Here is a 19,122-nt window from a genome sequence, read left to right on the forward strand (position 1 = left end):
ATTTGGTGCTGTTGGCGACTATGTGGTACATCACTTCGTGCTGGATCTTCTCGAGTTCTTGTATCAGCCAGGTAGAGAGGCTGATCAGGAACTTCCTTTGGTCAGGTCGTGACACTCAGATTGCCCGAGCCAAGGTGGCTTGGTCGGTCATCACACTTCCTTGTTCTCAGGGAGGGCTTGGGATCATTGATCCAGCACAGCAGAGCAGAGCCCTTCTTGGGAAGTTCGTTGTCAGAGGACTTCTTCCAAGCGAGGAGCCCTGGAAGGAATTCTTGCTGCAGAGGCTTCGTGCCAGGGTGCCTCAGTCAGGAGGCCCTTGGCAACCTTCGACCAGATGGATCTTTATAGAGATGCGCCGAGTTGGTTTGAGCAGGAGACTGGAGGACCGCTTCGCTGTGAGTTTGCTTCGATCTTGGGAGCTCCTACGGCGTGGCCTAGAGCAGAGACAGCCGACGTGCATGGAGGAGCGCCTACGACAGCCCCTCGTCTGGAACCCCATGGTTAGCACTCAGAGAGGCCACTTGGTTGGGAGTCGGCCTCATGTTTCTTGGGGTCCCATGGCAGCAGGTCCAACGTGCTCTCTAGGTGACTGGCTAGAGTTCACAGGCTTGTCAGAGGAGGTGCAGGGTCTCCAGCTGCAGGGCATGAGAGGGGTGCAGAGCATGTGTCAGGACATCTCAGAGTCAGTTCCAGCTGAGTGGCTCACGCCTCTCGAGCCAGTAGCACCCAAGTGGATGGGAGCCTTCACTCGACTGGAGGTTCTCATTTCAGTCAGAGCCTGCTCAGAGACTGTCCCAGCCCTGTTCTTTGAGCTCCAGGGTGGGGCACGATTACAGCGAGTTGCAGTAGAGGCCCGGCAGGTAGCAGAGTGCTGTTTCCAAAGGATTTGAGTTGTGGGCATCTGTGGGAGGACTTGCGTCATAGACCCTGACCCAACAGCTCTTGAGATTGGACACTGGAGGCTATGGGCTTGGGAGTGTTGTCCACCGGCACGAGTACAGTGGGATCCTGGTGAGTGGCTATGGAGGGACCCCTTCTCTTCTGTAGACCGCCCAGGAGTCCCTTTCTTTCAGTACACTGTTCGGCTTGGACGTCATATACTTGCCGCACAGAGAGAGGCCCGCCCCGCTGCAGCACGTCATTGGCAGGAGGAGGGCCTCACAGTCGATTTCTTGGCAGCCTTTTGGCAGAGGCTGTGGGACTCCAGACAGGCGAGGCGCGTCACTTTGTTTCAGTGGCTGGTTGCACACAGAGCCAGAGCAGTAGGGAGCTGGCTTGTACATAGTGGTCTCTCGGCCACATGTGCAGCCTGTGACCAGTTGGTGGAGAGTCCCTCGGCCCAGCAGGTGTGGCTACGAGTTCTTCGGCTGATGCCTGCCCTCTCCACGGCTCGACGGTACACTTTGGGGGCAGCGGCTTAGTCCACCCTCACGGGCTCGGCACTCCAGTTTGAGCTATCTTCCACCAGCAGGATGATAGCGATGCAGGGGGGGCGACATACACTCCAGCCTGCTACAGAGCTTACTCCACAGGAGTGGTGCAGTGAGAGAGATGAGTGTTGGGAGCTCATCAGCGGCCTGACTCTTTGGTTCATCTGGCGGGCCCGCTGTTTTCGCAGCTTTGAGGCTTGCCTTGTACCACTAGCAGAGACTGTTCGTGACTTTTGGCTAGAGCTGATCCATACTCTCAGAGGACAGCTTGAGGGACTACAGGGTAGCTCCGACCGCATGCGAGAGCGCCGCAAGGCTTTCCTTGGACTCTGGCGCCCTGGGCCTTTCTTCACCATAGTCCAGGGGGTGCTCAGATGGCACTATTGTCCACCTGTGTGGCTCTTCCCTCCTCCCATTTCTTGATTTAGCCTCATTGTACATATGCTGCTTTTTTTCGCTGGGAGAGTCTCCTCATCATTCTTGTTGTAGCCCTCTCTTGGAGAGGTGGATGTAGCCCTACGGGCAGTTCTCATTAACTAATAGAAGGATCCTTTTCTCGAAAAAAAAAAAAGAAAACCTCAAGAACCTCAAGACCCCCAAGAACCTCAAGAACTCAAGAACCCCAAGAACCAAGACCCCCAAGAAGCCAAGATCCTCGTGAACTTAAGAACCAACACCCTCAAGAACCCAAGTTCCTCGTGAACTTAAGAACCCAAGACCACAAGAACCAACGACTTCAGTGGATGGTCATCACTCGAAGCGGAATGGATACTTCACCTGGAGGTGATGAGCATGAGAGAGGCGAAGAAGAATTTTCCCCACGAGGAGGTTTTTCCGACCCTCCCCCTTCCCCATCTACATCAAGCATTGCACTAACTCCTATGGAGGCTTTAGACCAGATGTTTCTCGAAAGGAAGTTAGGACGCGAAGCAAGATATGCATGATGATTTGGTTGACAATGATAAGCATGATGAATTGGATGTTAATGATAAGCATGATGATTTGCATGATGTGATTCCTCACAAGCATGATGAGTTGCATGAAGATGATGTGATTGTTCACAAGGATTATGTGTTAGTTGATGCTTTTTCTAGCGAAGCTAACCTCGTTGCAGATTCGATCAATCACGAAGAACTGATCTTGGCTTTCGAGTCGAGGTCCAAAGAACCCCCACAGGACGATTCGATCATTCAGGAAGAACCGATCTTGGTTCTCGAGCCTTGGTCCAAAGAACCCTTACAGGAAGTATTATGTGTTCGCATGATTAGTACGCATGCATTGTTCGAGTGTTTCATTCGTGATCGTTTCCTGTTTTTTAGTCAGCGTCTTTATGTGATCCCTTTTCCTAGGCATGACATATTGTATGTTGAGCAAGTTTTACTCATGAATGAGCACAAATGTATGCGGATTTTTCATGAAAAGCTGAAAAGTATGCATTCAAGGAAGTCACATTCCATGTCTCTTCCTTCGCATGCCACATTCATAGAACGAGCACATGAAAGTCTGGGCACCAAGCATGGGCATTTCCGTTGTGAATTGCCACAGTTGATTGATTTAGATCAGAAAGACAAGATTCGATCTCATTGTTTGCGTGTGTGTGGTGAACGGTTTGGCACTCCGTCTATTGGTTCATCTACATTGCATGCACAGTCTTTGAGGAAGACATGATTTTTTCCACTCACTTTACATGGAATAGGTATATTCATGGTTTTGTGTTGGAAATGGTTTCAGGAATTTTCAGCCATGGAGATTCTTGAAGAAGAAAGAAGCATGACTCTAGAGGAAGTTGAAGCATCGAAGGAGCCACAAAAGACTTTGTGTCGCTTCGGCACGGCCCAAAGAAGCAAGTGTTGCAGACCTTTATGAAGTTCAAGTACCGCACGACCCACACATCAGAGTGGGCCGGCGAAGAGTCCCCTCCAGGATTCCGGATGCTATTGGCGATCTCCCTGGATGCCATACAGTTCGGTACCAATACCTCACTTTGAAAAGGAGGGGATATCACGTGACACATCCAACCTATGTGTCCGTGGACAAGCTACAGCACGACAAGGGTTCAGTCAGTCCAGTCAGTCTAGATTTAGAATTGATCTGGCACTTTTGTGAGTCTATTCATAGACCGTGCATGCCCACTCACTTAGTATAGATGCATATCCTCTGGTTGCACACAGCATGATCATCAGTATTCCCATAAGAATCCATCAGATTCCATCAGGGGAATTTTCCAGTGCATTTAGCCTATTTTACCTATTTTTGACATTTTTCACTTATTGATTTAAGTGACTTTCCAACAAAAGTAGGTAGGGCAATTTTGCTAAGTTTGTATATAAGCAAACTAGAGCTAGCACTATTTGGCAGAAGAGGCAGCAGGAGCACATGCTCAACAGGCACCTTCTCAGCAGAACTCCCCCAAGAGACCTGGTGTTTTTGCTCCCCAGCAACAGCCTAGCGTTTTTGGACCAGATCAACCAGCGATTTGCACTTGCAGATTCCGGCAACAGCAGGACATCAGATCAGCCTAGCGTTTTGCATTTGCAAGACAATTGGCAGCCCTAGCGTTTTGTAGATTCTCCGTGACGGAAAGTCAAGGAACCTCAACATTTTCAGTTTTCAGCAATTAGTACCCGCAGATAAAGTCCCGAACCTCGCAGATCTCACCTGCTTGCAGTAGTTCCTCGCCGCACGGTCAGTTTCTGCAAGGTTTACAGTTTCAGCCCGGAAAACGCAGATTTCAGCATCTGTGTTTTCAGCGCGTCGTCGTTGCACCGTCGTCATCGACATAGAGTCAGAATTCAGCAGATAGAACATTTGCAGATTTCAACCCATAGCGTTTTTGGACAACAGATAAAAGATTGCAGATTTCAGCCCTTAGGTCAACTTCATCATCCCCGTCGTCATCGTCGACATAGCCTAGACTTGCATCAGTCTCATGCATACCGTTTGTACCAGATTGTGCAATCATAAGTAGACCACTCTCGCCAACGAGAGTGGGACCTTCGGAGGAGGGTTTTACGACGTCTCTGGTGTCGTATCTCTCTCTCTCTCTCTCTCTCTCTCTCTCTCTCTCTCTCTCTCTCTCTCTCTCTCTCTCTCTCTCCGTCTCATACACTTGCACGCACAGTGTCCATTCACTTTGTTTGTGAGCATAGCATTCTCTCATTAAGAACGGAAGGCTCTACCTTCCATAAGAACAAAAGGAACCTTGAGCACAATTCGGAGCACTCATCTTGAGCAAAGCGCAAACATTCATTCCGTTGCACCTAACACCTATTGGCTGAAATTCGTCATACTTGTAGCTGTGAACAACTATTTCTGCTTCGTATTGTATCTTTCTGCACAGGAGAAGTTTCTGCTGCTATCTACTAGCGTAGGTGATATCCTCTCGAGTGTTTTGTGGCTGAAATTTACTTCTGGACGTCATCGGAATGCTGAAATTCGGTGCGAACAGCCAATACCATGCTTGTCTGAGTGGGTCTACTCCCCCCCCCCCTAGGGACACACACAAGCTCTGTGGTCTACCTTGCACCTTCGCCACAAGCTGTGTAGGCTCTGCACTGCTCTCACAAGGGCTGTGAGCCAGAGATGGCGCGCGCGCGAGAGAGAGAGAGAGAGAGAGAGAGAGAGAGAGAGAGAGAGGGGGGGGGGGGGGGGGCTGAATAGAGCAAGAAGAGAAAGAGTGTTCTTTGTGTCTCGAAAACCATTGCAGACTCGTGCAAATAGATAGCGCTAGCCTCTTATAAGCCTAACGCATGTTTTTCTTTTGGCAGAGAGAGAGAGAGAGAGAGAGAGAGAGAGAGAGAGAGAGAGAGAGAGAACTGCTCGCATCTTGCCCACGCTGGCCGTATATTAATGTTTAAAACATTCGACCGTTTTCATACTGTCAAGCCACTGAATTATAAGGTTTTTTAACCCTACATTTAAAAACGGTATTAAATCCCAGATTTCTGGTCACTCTGGAATAATATTAACCCAACCGATTTCATAGCTCTCCCGTCTAAGTCTGCTAGTTCCCACTGGGTCCTATTTCCATTGTGTCCGCCAGCCACTTCATGGATGGCCACCTCAAAAACTATTTAATGAGCGAACTGGGGAATTCATGTGCTTGTTTTGGACTATTCTACGTTGTGTCCGGCTAGTGTTCTACTTATTATACTGTTCGGACACGGATAAATTCTCAGATTACGTTGGAAAAATTTATTTGTTCTATTTTAAATAATTAATTGGTACCGAGAAAGTCATAAGTTTATAAATTCATTCTATGTGCACAAAAAAGCATTTTCATATTATCTGTAGCCGTAGCTAAAATATTACACCACCCTTGTCCTCTCGAAAACACCTTCAAAAAAGACAATTTACCCGAGCAGGGCCTCGCCTGCAGGCTTCCCAATGCACATACATCATCACAACACACACACAGACACCATTGCGGTTCATTTCAGCACCTCCAACTCACGCAACACCTCTTACTCACTCTTTTTACACACAGACACCGCCAGTTCGGGGGGACACACCTCTACAGCCGACACCATGGAACAAAACAAGAGCAGGAGAAAAAGATGGAGAAACGGGGAAATCGACACCGAAATGGGGCAAGACGGGCTTGCTCTTGATTCGAAAAAAGCTTTTACAAGCTTCAAAGCGTCATAGACATGGACGGCTTCCACAAAAGCATACTCTCGCCTTCGCGGGCACTACACACACTCCAAAAACTCACACTTGTGGCTTGACATGCACACCCTTTGTCAAAATCTCTCCCTTGGTCTCTCTCCAAAAAAAAGACCCCCATTTCTTGCTCCCATATCCAGTGGTTAGCCTGTAAAGCCCAGGTGAGAGTCCGCATTACTGGCCTTAATCTCCGGATCGCGCCGAATCTTGACTTCTCCAAGACCGCAAACCGATGGTTCAAAACTAGGAGAAAGTCATATGATACTACCTCGTTTGGAAGTTGCTCCCAACTTAGATCGTGAGTATCTTGACCTTCACAGCTTCAATTGATGCACCATCACTTCGAGTAGGCTCCACATGTTATACACTACCTCTGCGAACCTTTTTGAGGTTGAAAAACCACTTGATGGCACGCCTACCGAGGCAGCCAAATCATACTAGAACTGGCCCCTTTGAAAATTTCAACTAGCCATAACTTGCCATCCGAGCTCCGATTGAGGGTCCGGAAAGACCGGTATGTACCACAACTCAAGCCCTTCAAGTCTATCCACGACATCCGCCTTGGCCATCCATTTGTACCTGCTTAATCCTGCAAGGATGTGCAAAACATTCTACCTTTAAACTGAGATATCGCGTCCACCGTAGCTCCCATTGAGGAGTCGGTTGGACCGGCTTCGAAAGCACCTCTAACACCACATTCTGCGGCACATTCGAGGCACTTAGGACACCTGGAGCCATCAACTTGTTTAGCCCAGTGTAGGGCTCCTTTGGCCTAGAAAACCACCTTAGGCATACATTTCCGGATACCGCGGGCTACCGTGGACTCTTATACATGCCTTAGCATCCTAGCTTGCACTTGACAACATACATACCCATGTCTGTGCCCACTCCAAGCACTGACCATCTATGGCTGCACCTCATTGCCCGAACCCCTTGTTGAACATTCATGTTTAACTACAAACATGGTTACTGAACTTGAAACTGCCGCACGGAACAAACAACTGAGCAAACAAAAAAAACTACAATTGTATGTACATATTATATACAAGGCTTCATCTCCATTGCATGCTCCCTCTCTTTAGGTTGGTTGCCCAACCCCCTTGGCCATAATTTGATGTACATTAGGCACTAATTCTCTATCAAGTACATTAGGCACTAATTCTCTATCAAAGTACAGCTTTGCATGCTCCCTCTCTTTAGGTTGGTTGCCCAACCCCCTTGGCCATAATTTGATGTACAACAGGCACTAATTCTCTATCAAAGTACAGCTTAAGCCGCACACAATTCACCCTGTGCCTAAGAAACTTGCCGTTCGCCCGCACCAATAGATAGGTGTCATCAGAAAAAGCTTTAGGCACTTTGTATGGACCTGTCCATTTCTTTTCAAACTTCTTTCGGAAAGTAAAATCAAGGTAACTTTCATATTTCATCACCAAGTCGCCCTCTTGTAACCCTTTACCTGGAAGGTCCTGATTGAACTTCGCAACACGCTTCTTTCGTTGCTTCACATAATAGTCCGTTGCCACCTCTCTATTCTTTTGTAAGGCTTCAAGAGTAGCAATTCGGTCCTACAAAACATTCTAGTAAGTGGCATTGACTCGCCACATATCTTTCAAAGCTCCTAATTGTGCATGCACTGGCTGCACCGCCTCTTTACCGTAAACCAACTCTGATGGTGTAAAACTCGTAGCCACCTTGTAGAATGTCCTGTATGCCCATAGACATTTCTCAAGGTTAGCTTCCTATTCTGTCTCCTGCTTGTACACATATTTTGTTAGCATTCTGATGATCTGCCCATTGGTGCTCTTCACTAGACCATTGCATTGGGGAAGCTAGGGTGACGAAAATCGAAGCTGAATACCCAACTTCTCAACCAATGCATGCATCCGCTTGCTAAGAAATCCTTGGCCTCTATCAGAAATGATCAGCCAAGGCACTTGAAAACGGTAACAGATACAATCAAAAAGACAAATTGGGCGATTGTATGAGCATTTACCTCTTTAACAACCCCTTGCCTCAACCCACGTGGTAAGGTAGTCAACGGCTACTAAACGTACTTCTTACCACTCTTTTATGTGTGCTCAATCAAAGGCAAATTGGGCAATTGTATGAGCATTTACCTCTTTAACTGTCCCTGTCTCAACCACGTGGTAAGGTAATCAACAACTACAAAGCGTACTTCTTACCGCTCTTTCATGTGTGTATTGCTAGAGACATCCAGAAAAAGATGAAATGTTTGCAACATTTTGTCTGATGAATTATTGGAACTTAGTGCATCTAGACATTTGTTAGAGATCAATGAGATCTGGATGTGATGGCTAAGTGAACTGAACGTGAACTGAATGAGATTCTAGTGCATCAAGATGTCTATTTGGATGAGATGACTGGATATTGTTGTGAGTGCATCAAGAGTTCCGGAAGGATGAGATGGCTGCACAGTGATCTAGGTGCATCAAGAGTTCTGGACAGAATGAGATTGCTAGATTGAATGATTGAAACACGATGTTTAGTGTGAACTAAGTGTCTGATTTTGTGAATTACATGCTATGTGGATGTATTGTCTTGTGGGGATGGTCATGGGCATGGTTTGCTTGTTTGACATGTGAAATGAAAGGATATGAATCTGATAGTAACAAGATTTGGTAGATCAAGACATCTGTGAAAAGATGAGCGTGGTTTGGATGTGATTGCTAAATGGTTACAATGATTAGAGTTTGTATCTGAGACCCTCCACAAAAATGTGATTGATCAATGATTGATGTCTTTGTAGAAGTGCTAGATTGGTGGAGTTTGGTGCATGAGTACATAGAGTCAGTGTCTACTAAAGAAAGTTTCTGTCCTTTGGCTATTTTTGTAGGTGTAATTGAGGGCGATTATAATTCTTTCAAGAGGGGTGAATATCACAAAGTGATAACGTGGCATGCCCAACTAAAAGAAAAATTGAAGCTAAAGAATCAGAGGAAGTTTTGAACTCACAAGGATTGGGCGAGGGTCCTAAAAATAAAGATTTTTCCCATCCAACTTATGAAGCACTAGCGGAGGGGCCCAAAACCCTAAAAACTAAAGCTTGAAGTCTGAGGCTGATTTCTGTAAAATGCATTGACTGTTGACGTGGCAAAGCTGTACGGAATTCAACAATTTGCGTTGCAGTGTTGACATGGCAGGTTATACGGATTTTTGCAATTTGGCTGGCTCCTTTTTGTAGTTTCTAGCGCTAGCTTTTGGGGGTAGATGCTTTTGGGGATTAAGTGCTTTTGGGTCTTTGCTTTTAGGCAACCCTTCTAGTGTTTAAAAGGATCCCAAGGCCTCACTCTGTAGAGCATCTAGACGTAGAGTCAAAGAGCAAAGGACTCTCAGGAGCTGTACCATTGCGACATAATAATAAAACTGGTGCCAGTCTCTGGGGCCAATGCTTCTGGGTGTGGAACTCTGCTGTGCTCTCTCTCTCTCTCTCTCTCTCTCTCTAGCAAAGCTCAATGATTTTGCAATTTTTGTTCATGTGGTGCTATTGATTGCTCGCTTGGAGTGTCCAAGCCTGTAACAACTACCAAGAGTTCTCGAAAGAAGAGCCGTTCAATAGATTATCTAGGATATTTGGGTCAGAAATCTATTTTCGAGGAAGCAAGAAAATCCAAGAAGTGTGTTCGCTTTGAGGATGATCCGAGTTCGTCGTCTTCGTCATCAGACAAGTCAGAGAGCTCCTCTTCCTTTGACAAAAACCAGTGTCCACTGCAAGAAAGGCAAGATTTTTCTAAATGCTAACAAAAACAAGGGCAAGCAACAAAGAAGAAACCACCGGCCCAAAGTTATCTGTGGAGCAGCGTGAAGAGTGCTATAAAGAGGGCAAGTGTTACGGTTGTGGGGAGCAAGGACACATTATTGCAAAGTGTCCTAACAAAGCACCAAAGGAGCAGCAAACCAAAGAAAAGCGGCAGATGAGTGTGCAAAGAAAGGGAAGACAAAGGCACGATTCGTTCCAGATTTCTTGGGGGCGAGTCCAGAGCAGATAGATGTGAGTACGGAGCCCTACAGAGCGTGGAGCAAAGTACGCAATCAGGAGGCCCTTATCTTTTTGGATGGATCAGCCAAGGCCAACTTCATCTCATCGGAATTGGTGGCTTGACTTGGAATAATTCTTGAAGAAATGGGGCCATCGATGGAGGCAATTTTAACTACACTAGTGAGAGATGCCACCATTACACCTATCATATGCAAACTTTGGTTGCATTGTTAGGGGTAGCTAGGGCACAAGAACTTCTACATCACGCCTTTGGAAGAATGAAATGTCCTTTTGGGCATCCCTTGATACCACAAGAACAGCGTCGTGGTTGACTATTGGGCAAGAAAGGCCACATTAAAGGATGAAAAAGACAAAGAAATTACTATTGATGTAAAATTAAAGGACGAGTCCGTCCAACTTGTATCAGCTTTGGTTGTTTCCAATGAATGAATCCAATCTTTTTGTATACTCGATCTATGTGAATGAACTTGATAAGAGTCAGACTTAGAAAATGAACGACAAGAGTTTTTGCAAGCTCAAGCCGACTATTCCTTTGAGGGTTTTCCTGGAGAGCTACATCCTGCAAGACCTGAAGATTACATGACTGATCTAATACGTCCTCTAACCGGCCACCTTACAAAGTAAGCAGAGCACAGAATGAGGAAATCATGAACCAAGTGAAAGAACTTGAAAAGGGTTTAATACAGCCGAGTACATCACCGTATTGTTCACTAGTGCTTCTTATGTTAAAGAAAGATGGATCATGGAGAATGTGCATTGACTTTATAGCTCTCAATGAAATCACCTTCAAAAACATGTTTCCAATACCCAGGGATCGATGATATACTCGACTGACTACAAGGTTCTACATGTTTTAGTAGAATTGATCTGAAAAGTGGCTATCATCAAATCAAGATCGCTCTTGGAGATGTATACAAGACCGGTTTAGTACATCCTTCGGATTGTTCGAGTATTTGGTGATGCCTTTTGGTCTCACAAATGCTCCTGCAACGTTCAACGGGATGATGGACCAGATTATTAGAGAGTACATGTCATTTGTGGGCATCTTTTTTGACTACATTATCGTATTCTCCAAGAGTTAAGCAGATCATCATCACCATCTCTTACAGGTTTTTGAGGCACTACGGTGACGCAGATTGATGGTTAACGGGAAAAAGAGCGAGTTTTTCCTGTCAAAGATACACTTTTTGGGACACGTCGTCTCAGCAGCAGGTGTACACAAGAACCCGGCCAAGATAGAAACCATTGGTAATTGGCCAAAATTAATGAATGAACACAAAGTTTGATGCTTTCTGGGCTTATGCTCTTACTAGAGGTAGTTCATTTGAAAGTTTGCGGAAATTATTTCTCATTACATACCGTGACTCAAAAAGGGGTTCCATTTTATGTGGGGACCCTCAGAATTTGCAGCGTTCAAGAGACTTAAGGAAAAGTTGACGATTGGTCCTGTTTTGATTTTACGAAATTTTTAGACTTAGTGTGATGCTTGTGGTAGCATTCTAGGAGCGGTCTTAATGCAGGAGGGCCATGTCATAGTGTATGAGAGTAGAATGTTCTCTACACCAGTGAAGGTTGCACAGATCTACAAGGAGTTGTCTAGCAATAATACACGCTTTGACTCAATGGAGACATTTCCAGCTTGGAGTAGATTTCAAAGTGTTTACAGATCATCAACGTTTGAAATACTTTTTGTCCCAGAAGCAGCTTTTAGATAAGCAAATGAGATGGGCGAACTTTTTACCAGTTTTGTTTTTAGATTGTTCACGTGCCAGGAAAGAAGAACTCGATGGCAGATGTGTTGTCTCAAACGCCACAGGTATCGGCCTATCTTGGCGATACATGATCAGAACTTTGAAGATATGATCGATCAGTATGCTACAGATTCCGATTTTACAGACATCTTTGAGTGGATACAAAGTGGGACACAATTATAAGTTATTTTTAAGGAAGGTTATTTAACACTAGTTTTGTAATCGGACACTAAAGTGTCTCGAGACACAGTAACCTGTTTTTCCAGCAACTTGGAAGCGAGTAAAAAAATTTATAGGTTACCTTTATACCTTAGAGGTCAATTTTGAGGTGAAAAACATAGACAAATTTTAATTTTGCCAAAATTCATACTAAATAAGATTATGGTGATAAGTTTAAGATTAAAACATCATAAAAATTTGGTGCAATTTAACATAATTTCGATAAATTGAATATAAATTATCATCAAAATAAGATGTTGCATAGATTTTAAGGTGTATGGACATGGAAAACCTTATTATAGCAAAGGAAAATTTTGGTCTTTCAAGGCTTCTTTTGTTAACACGATGAAGTTATGGGGCAAAACTTAAGGTCTATAATGTATCTATCGGCAGATACACATCAACTAAGCATTTTTCAAGGTTTCAAACTCACCGGTTTCTTGTAATTTAAGCTCATAAAAAAATTTATGGCGCATAATTTCTTGCCAAAAAAAAGAAGATTGCTATGGAAAACTAATGGAAGTGTATATATAAATTTCCCAATTGTGTCCATGAGGTGTTTGTATACAAATAAGTGAGATAATTAAAAAACCCAAAAGTGGACTTTATCTTAAGGCTATTCTTTGATAAATATAAAATAGGAATTACAATATTTAGGATATGACATAAATCACCAAATGTGGCTTGCATAACTATCAAACAGTATCACCTTAAGCAATGGAGTCATAGATCTAGTATATACTATATATGCATCATAAGACATGGCAAATTCAAATGAATTGAATGTTTTAAGTGGTCGTTAATTGAATTCGTAAACGTTGTATATTTGACCCACGCGACTTTCTATATCTAGTTCTAGTCACAAGAATTTCTTTTTCACATGACAATCGCAAAAATGTGGAACACATATATAAGTAGTTACCATGGATTATTGCACACACCCTGCCCTTATTTTTCTTAGACTAGAGTAGGAGTTTTAGTGAAACATTGATTGCTGTTTTGCATAGGTGCTTTTCATGAGTGTAGTTACTATTGAGGTTGTGTACAGAAGTGACAGATTATAATTTTAATGAGCACTTTGGATTTATATGTTTGCAAAAGCACATTTCTTGACATGTTTCCTAGATTTTATGTACCATTTTATTTAAATTCGTGAAAAATGACACTCTTTCTCCTTTTTGATACCAAACTAGTGTTAATGAGAAAGACTATGTTGTGTGTCACTAAGGCTTTGCAGTAGAAGGTGTTGACAATGTGTGATAGTCCACCTATGTTGGGTATAAAGGTGTTGAGAGTACTTTGAAAGGGGTGAAAAAGTATTCTACTGGCCTCAACTCAAAAAGGATATGGATGAGTTTGTATGCAATTGTTTGGTGTGTCAGAAGGTCAAGTTTGACACACATAAAGCACAAGGACTCTTACAACCTTTACCCATTCCAAACCGACCTTGGGAGAGTATAGCAGTGGACTTTTTCTTCGACCGTTCTAAGACTCAGAGTGGGCATGATAGAATTTCGAAATTCATTGATAGATTCAGCAAGCAGGCTCACTTGATTCCAATAAAGAAGACAATGAAAACTGATCACTTAGCCAAGTTGTATGTCTCTTAGATTTTCCGATTACATGGCATGCATGAATCTTTACCCCAAATTTACGATCTTGTTTTGGAGAGCATTATGGGAGAATATAGGAACCGGCCTTGACTTCTTGACCTCGTTTCATCCACAGACACGTGGGCAATTGGAGATAGCCAATTGAGTTGTTTGGACTTGTTGAAGTCTTATATCTCTGACCATAAAACTCAAGTGGGAGAAGTACTTGCCTTTGGTGGAATGTGCTCACAATAACACAGTTCATACCTCTACGAGGAAGGCACCATTGGGGATCATCATGGGTGTGAGAAAGATTCCACCGATTCTGAGCACCAAGGACAAGATTTTTAAAGCAGATCAGTATACACAGGATCTAGATACTGCTTTTGCCAAGGTAAGGGAGGCTTTGGAGAAGTCTCAAGCACAGTATAGGAAGGTGGCAGACAAGCATCGACGTGACTTGCAATTGAAAGAAAATGATTGGGTGCTACTCCGCTTTAAAAAAGCAGGCCTACCAAAGCGGAAGGGTAAGGAGAGGCTTTTTCCAAAGCTTAGTATGCTATATTATGGGCCCTTCCAAGCACAAGAAAAGATAAATGATGTATCCTTCCGACTGAAGCTACCAGATATTTTGAAGATTTACAATTTATTCCATGTGAAACTCTTGAGACCTTTCAAAGGTGAATTGCCAATGGACAAGGAGCCGGAAGAGACGGAAGATATTCTCATTCCAGAGTAGGTCCTTGCACACAAGGAAAGGAAAGTGAAAGGTAAGCTGAACCGCATATATTTGGTCAAGTTCAAGAATTATCCGGCTCTTAATGCCAAGTGGATGGAGGAGGACTTAGCAAAGTCTCCTCAGATACTAGAGCTTTATCTTCAAGCTTTTGGTTTAGCTTTGACTATTCTGAAAGTTACCAATGAATCAATAGGTTGAATGTGGTGTGGTGCGGACTACACAAGAGGGGAGCTACTCCACTCCTTTGTCACAGGTTACCTCAATGTGAATAAAGTTACCGATTTCTCTTTGAGATTTCAGAGATACTGACAGGATGACTAATGTTTTTCTGCATGACTTTATGAAAAGATGTACATTTGAAATTGGAATTCCTCAAAATGAATTTGTTACATGTGCTGTCTCATGTGTGTGTTGTTTGAGTACGAGTCGGAAAGATGAAATGATTGCAACATTTTGTCTAGTCATGGACGGGTGATGTGAATGTCATAGTAACGAGATTTAGTAGATCAAGACATCTGTGGAAAGATCAATGCGGGTTGGATGTGATTGCTAAATAAGTTACAATGATCATGATTCTCATCTGAGGTCTCGATGGGGATAATGATGTGAATGATGTGATTGTTCAGTGACTGTTATCTTTTTGCAAGTGTTGATGTGTACAGTCTAGTACTTCAGTACTTAGGAGTCACTGCTAGCTGAACTAGTCTTGTCATATGTCTGATTTGCAGGTGTAGTTGAGGGCGATTACAATCCTTTCAAGAGAGGGGTATGTCAGAAATTTGTGACGTGGCATTGCCTAACTTGCAAATTCTGGGCGAGAGGCCCAAAAGGGGTTAGGGTTAAAGACCTAACCCTAACCAACTTGCAGAGCTCGGCTAGGGGCCTAAACCCACTAAAGACAAATCCAGTACCCAAATAGCATAGAGATTGCTGATCTGGCACTTCAATACGGACAGCCCATAGCGAAACTATTGACGTGGCATGTATGGATCTTTGTGTTTTACGGACAGCCTCTATTGGTGCTAGCTTTTTAGAGGTCACAGCTTTTGGGGGTGCCCTGCTTTTGGGCCCCCTTGTACATTTAAATATAGACCCAAGGCTTCTCTCTCAAGAGATTGGCTTGGGAGCATTTTGAAGAGAGGACTGTCGGACATTGTACCTTTTGTGAAGCAGTAGTAAAGATATACTGGAAGGGAAGCCAGTGCATCTGGAAGCGGAACCCTGCCTCTCTCTCTCTCTCTCTCTCTCTCTCTCTCTCTCGCGTGCGCGCTCTATTGTTTGCAATTTTCTCACCTGTGTTGCTGTAGATCTTTGGCTTGGGGTGTTCAAGTCTATTACATGGGAAAAAGAGGATCCCGTTTTCCTCTTGACGAATCATAGCTACAGATGGGGCATATTGGACGTGTTGCCAGGTACTATACATGCTTTTGAGTCACGCCTGTGGAAGATCATTTTCGCTACAGTTGCAGTCACGACTCACCTTGACGAGCTATGCAGGGGAGCCGGAAAGGACACTGCTGGTCCTCTCGATCTTCAAGCGTCCTTGGGAGGGGGGCCAATGATTGGCTGGTCAGAGGTCACAAGGGGTACAATTTTCTGATGTGGAAGAAAATGATTACGTCCTTTGGTTCCAAAATTCTGAGTGCTGACTTGGCATGCATCCGATGGTTGAAGGCAGAAATTCCGGCTTAGAAAGTCGTGTAGATGTACGGTTGACAGTCCTTCTGACCAAGGACCTTGGCAGTTAGATACTTGCATGTTACTGGTGATCAGCCTTCGACTTCTGCGGATAAACTTAGTGGTATCTAGACAGAGCTAGTTCACGCTCTTTGCAGTCATCAGTCGGCTCCTCCCGGGCAGCGGAGGAGCGCCACCATGGTTTCTTGTGATGGTGGGTACGCACCACTACGTATGTTACAGTGTCAGAGGATCCGATTACGTGGCATTATTTTCCACTGCCCTGGTTCATCCTATATAAGTCCTACAGACCACTCTACACTCTGAATCCTTGTGCATATGTTTGGTGTGTACAGCTCCTTGAGAACAGGCTGACGTGACCATCCTTAGGGTCCCACTACTTAGTAGTACAGACTTGATTTTACTACTACTAGAATCCATCCTCATCTGCACTCTGGATATCGAGAGAGTATGGCTCGAATCCTCTGCTGTAGTCTCCGTCGATGCTGCGTAGCCCCTGTCCTCAATCGTGGCTGTCTTGATCTCTGTAGCTCCAGTGCTCGGTCGATGAGAGTGCCTGTAGTGGCCGAATGAGTGTGGGCCGATCTCTGCAATGATGACTGCTCCTTTAGCTGTCCCATATCTAGTGAAAAGAAATCTGTAATCTGTCTCTGGGACTCTCTCTCTCTATCTCTCCCCAGTAAAGTGTCTCTATGTTTGTAACTCGAGTAGATATAGCCCAAGACATCTCTGATCCTCATAATTCATGACCCTAGAGAAAGGACCGAAACCCTCTCTGAATAAGCAATGGAAACGGCCCCGTATCTCATAGTACACTGTGCAATGACATATGTAATGTAGCTCTGTCTCTTGTTCTAACTGGCATAAGCGGCATATCCTGCTGTCTGCTGGTATCCCTCTAAGTCTACCAGAGAGAGAGAGAGAGAGAGAGAGAGAGAGAGAGAGAGAGAGAGAGAGAGTGGGTTTTGCTCCTGGTTTTTCAATTCTTACAGTTTTTGCCATATGGCTAGTTGTATACAGTTTTTCAGGTTGTTGCCTTTGGGCCTGCTTTGTCAACACTTTTGTACTTGCCCTCAGAATGGGTACCATTTGGGCATTCGGAGGGATTATTCAAGTTATAGAAATTAGCCCCTTTCTTTGGAAGGAAGAGAGAGAGAGAGAGAGAGAGAGAGAGAGAGAGAGAGAGAGTTCTGTGGATTTATCACAATGCAGAGTGAGAATGGGCACCATAGAGAGAGAGAGAGAGAGAGAGAGAGTTCTGTGGATTTATCACAATGCAGAGTGAGAATGGGCACCATTTGGGCATTCGGAGGGATTATTCAAGTTATAGAAATTAGCCCCTTTCTTTGGAAGAGAGAGAGAGAGAGAGAGAGAGAGAGAGTTCTGTGGATTTATCACAATGCAGAGTCATTATCCTGTTCCATCCAACTTCAGAAGACTGCTTGCGGCAAAGCTTAAGCTTTTAATACAGCAGGGAAAGCTTATTAAGGCAAGCAAGGAATAGTTATTGGTTGTCAAACTTTGATGTGGACGCATTATGTTGATTCAGAAATTGCAGATGAGGCGACATTATAGCATGACACGGGATCTTGGCCTGCTGGACGAAAGTCATAAACAGCAAGGTGTCCAAGGAGGTGCTGTTAAAAAGAGAGCACACTTGGATTGTCAAGCAAGTGAAGGTAAGCGTACGCACAGCATAGTCCACGCAAAGTAGTTGGATGCACAAGGTGACAATCATGTTTATAAAATTGGGTGTATGCAGAGATAGCTGTGAAATTCCAAAACATGGCTGCCAATGAGGTAGCTATGATAGCTGCGCAAGCAGTGGCTGATGCAGAGGTAGCTGCAGCAGCAGCTGAGGAAGCTGCCAGGGTAGCTGAGATTGCAGAAGCTGAATGGGAATCTGCTGAAGCTGCAGCTGAAATGGCTGCAGCATTGGCCACAGGCCGCTCAAGAAGCTGTAATGTAACTTTTCCTCTTCTTCACATGTCGACTTTCCGTTTGTTTGCTAGAGGGCGGTGGCTTGCTTTGTGTGATTTCTCAATCTGTCATGGTGTGCATGCAGTGAATGTCATTACATGCTGAGGCCAGGAAGGTCAGCAGCTTTTGTGGAGTTATTGGAAGCAAAGAGAGAGGTCATGACTCATGTGCTTGGTAGCTCCTTGCCTTCCTTCCCGACCCTGCATCTGCATCAGCATCAGCTGCCTTCTTCTTATGAAACCAAAACACTCCAAGAGCCGAGCCCTTCTTTGTTGGCCAACATTTGTAATTCGTACATTCACTCCTCAATATAAATAAATATACATATATATATTATATAATATGCTGCCTAAGAGCCTCACTTGAGAAACGTTTACTCTTCTTGTATAGAAGAACATAATTAAGTCAGCGGTGGGCGTGGTGCAGAGGGAGGCCTCTCTCTCTCTCTCTCTCTCTCTCTCTCTCTCTCTCTCTCTCTCTCTAGAGAGGTAACTCAAACAACCCTAGAAGACAATCACAGATTACAGAAAAAACGGTTAGCTCTAGCTGGTGAGCGTCTCACAAATAAGATTCTTGATTCAATTTTTGTTGCAAAGCATCAAATAGGATTAATTGGGCTTTAGAAATAGGAAATTAAGGCAGTGCGTGCGGAAGATGCTTCATGGTGGTGAGCATAATCACTGGGGGAACGGCAGCGCATGTGGGAAAAAACCTTCTACAGGATCACACAGAGAGAGAGAGAGAGAGAGAGAGAGAGAGAGAGAATTCTATTGTCTAATTGTTACCCAAGTTGCCATCCCCTAAGTCTTTTATACATTGGAGGTGCATTTCATTGATCAGAGGCATGTATAAGCTGTGACCAAAGGTGCTGGCGAATAGATTACAGAAACACATTCCTCATGTAGTGCATCTTGCCTGGTATCTGCTCATCAAAGGCAGGAGTATAATAATATATTAAATGTCCAAATGTCAGCGGACTATGTAAGGCAAGAGTATCTTGCATAATACATTAAACGTCCAAATGGTA

General features: G+C 44.3%; 1 protein-coding gene and 1 long non-coding RNA gene across 3 annotated transcripts in view; one reads left to right on the forward strand and one right to left on the reverse strand.

Moving 5' to 3' along the window:
• Positions 1-18,503, forward strand: part of LOC147451081 (single myb histone 1-like) — an 87,231-nt gene extending 68,728 nt beyond the window's left edge. Inside the window, exons 4-7 of one of the 2 annotated variants that reach the window (XM_086520036.1) lie at positions 17,521-17,604; positions 17,674-17,794; positions 17,878-18,080; positions 18,181-18,503. In XM_086520036.1, coding sequence (XP_086376162.1) covers positions 17,521-17,604; positions 17,674-17,794; positions 17,878-18,080; positions 18,181-18,183 — 411 coding nt within the window. In that variant the 3' untranslated portion in view covers positions 18,184-18,503. The remainder of the gene's footprint in view (positions 1-17,520; positions 17,605-17,673; positions 17,795-17,877; positions 18,081-18,180) is intronic. The other variant, XM_086520035.1, reaches the window with a different exon arrangement.
• LOC147451080 (uncharacterized) overlaps positions 1-19,122 on the reverse strand; it is a 117,843-nt gene that overhangs the window by 77,738 nt on the left and 20,983 nt on the right. The window lies entirely within an intron of this gene.

This window comes from Adiantum capillus-veneris, chromosome 9 (genome assembly GCF_014529385.1).
Source record: "Adiantum capillus-veneris isolate H3 chromosome 9, ASM1452938v2, whole genome shotgun sequence".
NCBI lineage: Eukaryota > Viridiplantae > Streptophyta > Polypodiopsida > Polypodiales > Pteridaceae > Adiantum > Adiantum capillus-veneris.